Source organism: Abramis brama (assembly GCF_963993115.1).
Source record: "Abramis brama genome assembly, chromosome: 4".
Lineage (NCBI taxonomy): Eukaryota > Metazoa > Chordata > Actinopteri > Cypriniformes > Leuciscidae > Abramis > Abramis brama.
The window spans coordinates 4,561,905-4,571,269 of NC_139966.1; the positions used below are offsets into that span (position 1 = coordinate 4,561,905).

Consider the following 9,365-nt stretch of genomic DNA (forward strand, 5'->3'; position numbering starts at 1 on the left):
GCACCCTCATCATCCTCTCTAGCTTCCACTGAAGGCGAGGAGGATTCGGGGGATCCTGGATCTGGGTGGATTGGGAGAAACGGCGAAGTGTGGTTTTCCACTAACGCGGAGACAACTCCCTTTCTTCAGCCTGCCAGAGGCGTGACTCCAGGGCCGACGCGCTATGCCATCACAAGGCATAGTCTCATACATGTTTGTATGACTGTACAAACATGTATGTGTTGACGCAAGTCATGCTGACAATGAGGTCAATCATCTCCTCCATAAAAAACAGATTGAACACGGAATCCATGTTCTGGACCCTTGTGATAGCATAGCGCGTTCTGAGAGCTGAGGTGCATATTTTGATTTTCTCAGACGCATCAAGGTGAGAAAATTGCGTTTTCTGATGCGTTTTCTCAGACGCATCAAAAATTACAAATGCAGTGAAAATTCAGGTATCGGTATTGGTATCGATGAGCACCAAAAATGAAAGTATTGGGTATCGGACTCGTTCTGCAAAAAGTAGTATCGGTGCATCCCTAATTAAAAAAATGTTGTTGTTGAAAGATTACAATCGTTTCACGCTAAATTAACACTGCAGCCAGTCTGAGATATAGAGCTATTTCACATGGCTATGAGCTTGATACTAAGTATATGATAAATATATAATACAACTTTCATTCTTCAGGTCAATCATATTTTCATAGGAAAAAAATCTGTTTCAATATCATTTCAATGGATAAGGTGATTTCCCATTCCTGACAGCGCTGGTCAATGGATTGATCTCTATGATGTGAAACATTAGATATCATATATATGTAATTTGAGTAAAACAATAAAGACATTGTTTGATAAGTGCTGATTGAAGTCCTTGAAATTCAAAAAAGTAGTGCTTAAAGTCCTGCAATTTCATTTGACAGAATCTGTATGAACCCTGTGAACAGTATCTGGGCAGTGTGTCCCTTCAGCCACGGCCATCTCCATAAAACTCAGGAGTTCCTGTAGGATTTCCTTGGGACGTTTGTAGTTGTATTGTAATAGGATTATCAAGGTCTGCAAGGAGCCAGAAAATCACCCACTAGCTTTATTATTATTTAACATTATCTGTTTATTTTCTCTTCAAGATTTAGATTATCTCCAAATTAAAAATGTCTGGCATTTTTTGGAAAACAGCTAAATATCCAAACATGCATTTGAAACATGTCATGACAGCATGTTTAAAGATTAGGCTGTTCACACAAGACATCAGATTCAGTCTAGATACAGTACAGCCGTACACAGTGTGAACACTGAGTAATTATACTGTATTGATGACCGGATGTTCACACTATTGTATTGTTTTTCTTTAAGCAGCTCGTGTGGAAACAGATCAGGAGAAGACAAATAGACTGTGCCAGTCTGCTGTTAATGACACACTGAAAACATCAAGAGAAAACACAAGCAGCAGCACCATGGGAAAAGACCACAGCGATGGAAAGAGTTTGAGTGTTGCACATTATATCAAGAACAACTGGAGCAGAAAAATAGCACATGGAAGCAATGAAAACCTGCCCATGTTTAAACTCCATCTATCTGAAGCGTGGCAGAACCGTGATGGATTCTGCAGAAGAAGCACGTTTGGGAAGAACATCACTAAAGAGAACAAGACCATCATGATGATCGGAGCCACAGGTTCAGGAAAAACCACTCTGATTAACAGCATGATCAACTACATCCTGGGAGTGCAATGGGAAGATGACTTCCGGTTTGTGCTGATAGATGAAGGGCAGAAATCCCAGGCTGAAAGTCAGACTTCGCAGATCACGGCATATCAAATCAATCACATGGATGGTTTCCGGGTCCCATATTCTCTGACCATTGTGGACACACCAGGCTTCGGTGATACCAGAGGAATTTCACAAGACCAGAAAATCACAAAGCAGATTCAGGAGTTCTTTTCTCATCCCGGAGGGATCGACTGCATTGATGCCGTGTGTTTTGTAGTACAGGCTTCACTTGCCCGTCTGACGCACACACAGAAATACGTCTTTGACTCCATTCTTTCCATATTTGGGAAGGATATTGCTGAAAACATCCTTATGATGGTCACCTTTGCAGATGGGAAAACACCTCCTGTTCTCCAGGCCATCAAAGCCTCTGAGGTTCCCTGTTCTACCAATGCGTCTGGAGAGCCACTTAACTTCAAGTTCAACAACTCTGCTCTGTTTGCTACCAATAACACTTCTGCAGACGACGAGGAGTCTGACTGTGACAACTTTGATCAGATGTTCTGGAAGCTGGGATTTTCTAGCATGAGAAAGTTCTTCACATCCCTTATAAAGATGGAAACCAAGAGCTTGTCTCTGACACGGGAAGTCCTGAAAGAGCGACAGCATCTAGAAGTGCTTGTGGAAGGCCTTCAGACCCAAATCAATGCTGGTCTGATGAAACTGGATGAAATCAAGAAGACAAGAGCTGCTCTGCAGCAACACAAGGCTGAGATGGAGGCAAACAAGGATTATGAATATGAATTTGAAGTAACTGTCCCAAAACAGACCGAAAGCAAATCTGGCTACTTCGTAATGAACTGCCAGAAGTGTCACATCACATGTCATGACACATGCACTTGTGCAAATAACAGTGATAATTATAAGTGCATTGTCATGAAAGCTGGAGTGTGTACGGTGTGTCCAGGAAAGTGTGCCTGGAGTGTGCATTTTGCTCAGAAATACAAATGGACAACCGCACGTCGGAAAGCAAGCCTGAGGTAAGTTAGTTTACAATGTTAACTGTCCTGTCAGATACAGACAGCGATGTTGCCAATGTCATTATTTTTAATTTTGACATAGAAGTGGGCGAGATGATATCGCGAGCGGGCGCGGGCGCCGTGAGCGCTGAGCGAGCAGGAACAACAGTTAGTGCAGTGTTTTTCATTGCGCGGCTCGCGAGCCTCATGCGGCTCGCCAAGCTTTATTTATGGCTCGCATGGCGGTAAATAATTGGTGATATGATAATGCATTCACTAGAGATATTTCATAAAAACATTAATAACAAGTACATAACCCGTTAAAAACTTCTATTACAAATAATTTCGATTGGATTGAAAGGGGTGGTTTATTGAGAGAACGTGAAAAAAACTTGATCGATTGAAAACCGAAACTGAAAGGACGACGTATGACGCGCGGAACGAGCTGTTCTCCTGATGAATAAAGTGTCATATAAATGAGTATCCTTTTATTCTATAATTCTCCTTTCACTCAGCATCTGTGAAGTGAAGCAGGACAACGGCTCACCAGTCCTTGTTTCAGATTATCATACAGACGACTGGTTTGGGGCATTTTTAATGCATGATAAATAGTAGTAGTAAATAGTTTTTTTTTCTCTTAAACCCGATGAAACACGTAGATCAGCGGCCCATTGGTTCTTTTCTTGATTTCCACTGGGCTAGCCCAATCACATCTTTAATGTGAAGTATAGAAATATACTCTTTCAAGTATAGAAATTAGTACAAAACTATGAAAGTTTCCTCTTTTTCAGTGCATTTGTTTTACAATATATGGCTATTACTATCATGGGATTAATATTATAACTATTATTGTAGCAGTAATGTAGACAGACACTGTAACTAAAGGAGTTTTGAAATTTTCTTTGTTTAATTTGCACCAGATTGATGAATTTAACATTAAAAATCACAAAATTTTCTTACGAGGGAGCATGCCCCCGAACCCCCCTAGAGTGGTAAAGGTCCACTCATCACAGTGATCCAAAAATCCTGTGACAAACACTGGTAATACTATGCCAATGCAGCTTACAGGGTTTTGGGGGCGTTCATCACTGTGGAGTATAGTTAAATTCTATTAATAAGTGAGAATTTCATCTGTTCGTGTTAACTCTTACGCGTTACTCACTCATTACTTTTTTTTTTTTGGGGGGGGGGGGGGGGGGGTATATATGCCGCATCCTTCTCACCTTTATTACCCCTGACCTGTTTTCATGCCTGGTAAAAGATTAAAAAAATTATGTGATCAAGTCAAACTTTAACCGTTAATCTACAATTACTACGACTATAAACTAAAACATTTGTCTTGGTGTTCAGATGCTCTGCATTTTTATTATACTTGAAATACTTTGAAAAATACAGTAGTTTAAAGGGTCTTCATCTTCTAAACATGATGTACAGTATATGTAAACCTGTATTATTTTGCTGAACAGCTTGTGAGAAAATCATACATCTAAAATTGACTTATGTTATATTGAACGAGCTGAATATGAATATGTCATGTCAGGGTTAGGGTTACAAATCACAAATGATCAGAAAGTATCAAACTGCTGTTTTGGGATGATGTAATTTTACTTTCATTGATTCTAGTTATTCATTCTGCATGAACAAGAAAAAAGTAAAGTTAATTAAATCAGTGAATGCATTTAAAACACACACATATATGTACTTTCATTTTGATAATGTATTAGTAAATGTTGAAATTAATATTAATTATTATTAATTAATGCTGTAGAAGTATTGTTCACTCTCAGTTCATCTTAACTAAGTTAGTTAACTAATGTTAACTGATGAACCTGATTATAAAGTGGTAGCATATATAATGGTTATGATAAACAGTCGGGATATTTCTCCTACTCTAAATCAGTTCTGAAACGTGTCGCATGTGTCCTGGACTCTCATGTTCTGCTGTTCCTGTGGTGTGTTTGTAGTTCTCTGAAGTTTTCCCCGTGATTAGACCTGATTGTTCGCAGCTGTTAGCCTGTTGCTCTGGTGTATGTTATCCTCAGTCATTCTGTGAAACGAGGAGCAAAGGCAGGAGACGGAGACGAGGAGTGGAGTTAATGATGAAAACACGGGAACATGGAGAACTGAGATCTGAGGGACTGCATGTCACAGTGTCTGGTTTGTGTTTCCCTGGGTCACCACTAGAGGTCCTCTTTCCCCACGGTGTCATTCACTCTTACTACATTTCCCATCATCCTGTTCTGTCACTATACACACACACGGGGAAAGACAGATCCAAGTGCAGTTATTTATTTGGGTAATCCGTACTCACAACCAGTCCAGGCAAAGGTCAAAAATCCAACAAGGCAATCCAAAACACAAGAAACAAATAAGTACCGGGCAGATACAGACATCAGAAGTGTGGTGACATAAAACAAGGACTCCGTGACAAACACTGAAACAACCAGGGTATATATACACAGATAGTAATGAGGTGACTGGAAACAGCTGTGTGCAATGATACAATGAGTGACAGAACAGGATGATGGGAAATGTAGTAAGAGTGAATGACACCGTGGGGAAAGAGGACCTCTAGTGGTGACCCAGGGAAACACAAACCAGACACTGACACTGCACCCAAACACACACAACATCATTATAGACAACAGACGGACAAACTGAAACCTTTTTTTATTTTAAAATGATTCATTTTAATTGTACATTTATATGATTTCATTAAAAATACACAATTGTTTTCTTGTTTAATTTTAACCCGTTGCTTTCTTTACTGTCAATTTATTTTTCCCTGTTGATAAACTTGCTTATTTAAACTGTAAATTGCTTTATTATCTTTCGTTTGATATAACAATAGAAGGTATTTACAATATAAGAAAATAACAATAATCATCATGTAAAAGAAAATAATGCAAAAAAGAAAAAAAATACCCTAATCTGTGTTGTACCACATGTCCCTCACTGGCTACACTTTTCCTGTAACACTTTCAATCTCAGTAGTGCAGTGTGTGGTTACCTTACCTGCTCTGGACATGTGCTTCGTGGTCACAGCAATTCTAGAGAGGAAGGCGTTACACTGCTCAACCTCCTCCCCAAGTGTCAATCCGGCTCCACTCCATTTAACCTATTAAAGAAAATACTTAAAAGCTGCCAACCTTTGCAGGTGTTCAGGGACAGTCAATGACATGCTAATGTTTTCTTACCTCGCATTATTTAAAATCATGGGCTTTGGCATGAAACACTGAGAGGAATGGTTTCATGCTGAGAAGGTGCTGGAGCTCCGGGCAGCTGTTTGCCACTTTGTTGAGGTAGGGCCAGCACTCGCAGGTTACATCCATGGCAAAAAAGCTTATTGGCTTATTTGCCAGCTTGTTCTGCAGGTAGAGGGGATAAGCATAGATTTCTCCCCTGAACATGTTGAGAGCGCAGAGAAAAACTCCATGTCGACAGACCGCAAGCTCAAGTCCCTCCTCATCAATTTTACTTGAGGATCTCTGAGACGTTTCCCTGCAGCTGACCCCTCCACAGACACCTCTTCCAGACCTACAACATGGAGAAAGGTTGATATAAATAGTCAGGACTCATTTTATCTAGCCATTTCAACAATCTCATTTGGATTATTCTCTTCTCTTTTACAACGTGTACAATGTTCAGCTTCAAGCAAATACTTTTTTGTTGCTGTACTGTTAATGGATTAAACTGAAAAGAAACACTGTCAGTTTGTGAAATAAATTCAACATCAGCTGCATTTTCATTGCTTGGGCATTCAGATGATATTCCTGTGTTCTCTTGTGTACATGGTTCATTCACCAGTATTTGATCTGTGCTTATGAAATCAGTCGAAGAGTGACTGCAACTTGCCATTTCTGAGTTTACACCTTTACTCACTCTTTCTGCATCAGCAGAGTCTATGCTGGGATGGTAAACCACTACACTCTTACCACGAGCTGAAACTGTCCATCACAGAGTCGTGCATGTGGATCAGTCACTGCATACCACGAACCCTGTCTGACAGCAGCACATATGGTGTGGTTAATGTTCACCAAATACGCTTCAAACCTCTGGAATGCTTGATTTACGGCTTCATCAAGGGACATAGCAACACCTTGCAGACCTTCATCGTATCGATTAATTCCAAACAACCCCGTAAAGGACACAGAAGAATAGTTTATTGAAAAACTACAGTTATTCAGTGTGTGTGAGTCAGGCAGCTCAGCAACTTCTATGTAGCCGTTCACAGGATCGTTGATTTTGCAGGCGTCTCTCATGGCACTATACAGGTCATCTCCAAGCATCAGAACATCATTCAGGTCACTCGGGGTCCATCGCAACACATTTTTCACCTTACACATCAAGATTGCAGTTAAACTGTTTGCTGCACATTGCCTGCCGCTATTGTAGCCAAAACAGTTATAGCTCCCTGATGGAGAGAGCCTCTGATGTACGATTTCTGTGGACACAAATCAGAAACAGCTTTCATGGTCATATTAGTATCTTGCTTAAATCAGAGTTTGGTTCAGTGTTTGGATCATATTTAGGCCCGTTGTGATATACACAATGTTCAGTTACTTCTGCCAATTTTTTAAGAGGTGGCAGAGCCTCTTCAGGATCAGCATCCATCCGGTCCGCCATCCTCTTCTTCGCTGCCTCAGAGCGCCGGGCTTGCTTTGTGCGAGGCGTCTGTACACACACAAACAGAAAGAGAAATTAACTGACACATTACTACATCACAATTCACAAACCGTACAAAGAAGAATAAAAATATAAAAATAAAATACATAAAAATATCGATTAGTGTTGAAATAAATATATAAATAAAAGATTAAATAATTATACAAGCATTGAGTTTATATGATTGTAAAATGTTTTGAGTTTAAAACTCCATAACTTAATAACTGGCAACTATTTAGACAGGACACACCAGTTCTCATAAACAGAACTAAATTAATTTTCCACACATCTAACAAAGACAATATCATTAATCTACATAGTAATTATACTTTTAAATAAACTATTTTAGAAAACATAATGGGAGTGCAGTAAAAACCATAATCAGCAATGCATCATGCTCTGAGTCCCCAGACATAACCGTATATCTGAAGCACTCCTACAAGCAACTACAGATGGCACAACCCTATTTTACTCGGTTATACTGACATCTAGTGGTAAAACTATGGTGTTTTATTTTATTTTATATTTATAACAATGAAGACTTCAAATTTAGATTTTAAATACATTTTCCTAATTTTCATTTCTTGACAAAACACACTATGCCGCATCCTGCCCAATACGGTCTTTCAAACAAACATGCCAATTGAATGCTAAGAAAACATATATAGTGAATATCTATGTTATACATTATGAGTGTTGATAGATAAGAGGAATGTTCTACACAGACACACATTCAGTTTTACTCATTTCTTTATCCTGTAAGAAATGTCTTACATTTATATTCAATTACCTGCTATTATATCTTTACAGTTACCATTCTCATAACATACTTGAATTACATGTTGACTGTTAAACCTAAATGTAACTGGTGCTGGCTCGGTGATATTTGAAGTTTAATGCACACACATTAATGCAAAATGGAAAAACTTGTAACATTTACATCAAAGATCTGTGTAAAATGAACATTTTGCGCTGAGGAAATCAATATCACACATTAAACGCCACATGCAAAATGTCTGACACGGCAAGCCATGTAAAACTATAGGTTGTGCCATGTGGATAGTGACATTATCGTGGAACATGTCACCGTATGTTGTGGCACCCTCAGTAGTGATTGACAGATGAATCGAGCAGCTATACTGACATAATTGTGACAAAATATCACAAAATTATGCTATTTATTTAGGATTTTGTAACTATCAATTAAACGCATTAAAAGCAGTAATATTTTTTTCCCAAACATGTTACTTGTGTCACGTCTGTATTTGATTGGCACTGAATGTTTTGTAATACCAGTGCTTCTCAGTGGCGGCGCCAGGGGGGAGCTAGGTGGTGCTGTAGCTCCCCCTATAATAGCCATAGCACCTGCCCAGCACCCCCAAGAAATGTCTGTAATTTATTATATTTGTATTTTAATTTCATGTTTGAATAGTCTTTTTCATGTTGTTAAAAATAGGAATTAAATAATAATTTAAAAATCGCAGGCGGATGCGCGCGGGGCGGGCGGGTGCGGGCGCCGTGAGCGCTGAGCGAGCAGGAATAACGTTAGTGAGTTGTCGTCAAAAAAGATGGATAAAGCAAAAAAGCTGTCGGGGACTAAAAATAGAAAAAGAAAGAGGGAAAAGGAGATGGCATGTCAATTGTTGCAACAGCAGCTACTGTAAATAAGTGGATGGTGAAAGGCAACAGGTAGGATTTAAAGTGTGACGTCCAGGCATAGACTGGCTATCGGGACTACCGGGAGATTCCCGGTGGGCCGACGTGCTTTTTGGTCCGATACATCTCATACTTTTTTTTTTTTTTTTGTCTTAACGGCCCATAAAACTCGTACATCGGCGGCCCATTCGTTTTGTGTTGCTTAATTGTGTAAAGTGCCGGTGTAATGCATTGATCAAAAAAAGTCAGCGTTCGTTTTTTTCTGACACCCCATGAAACACGTAGATCAGCGGCCCATTGGTTCTTTTCTTGATTGACACTGGGCTGGCCCAATCAC

The 9,365-nt window shown here is 39.5% G+C and overlaps 1 protein-coding gene across 3 annotated transcripts in view; it reads left to right on the plus strand.

Annotated features, from left to right (window-relative positions):
- The window catches only part of LOC311081595 (uncharacterized protein), a 35,204-nt gene extending 29,752 nt beyond the window's left edge, over nucleotides 1–5,452 (plus strand). For 2 of the 3 annotated variants that reach the window (XM_084112143.1, XM_084112145.1), the window contains one exon: nucleotides 1,333–5,452. In XM_084112143.1, coding sequence (XP_083968269.1) covers nucleotides 1,333–2,732 — 1,400 coding nt within the window. In that variant the 3' untranslated portion in view covers nucleotides 2,733–5,452. The remainder of the gene's footprint in view (nucleotides 1–1,332) is intronic. The other variant, XM_084112144.1, reaches the window with a different exon arrangement.
- Nucleotides 5,453–9,365: the final 3,913 nt, after the last annotated feature.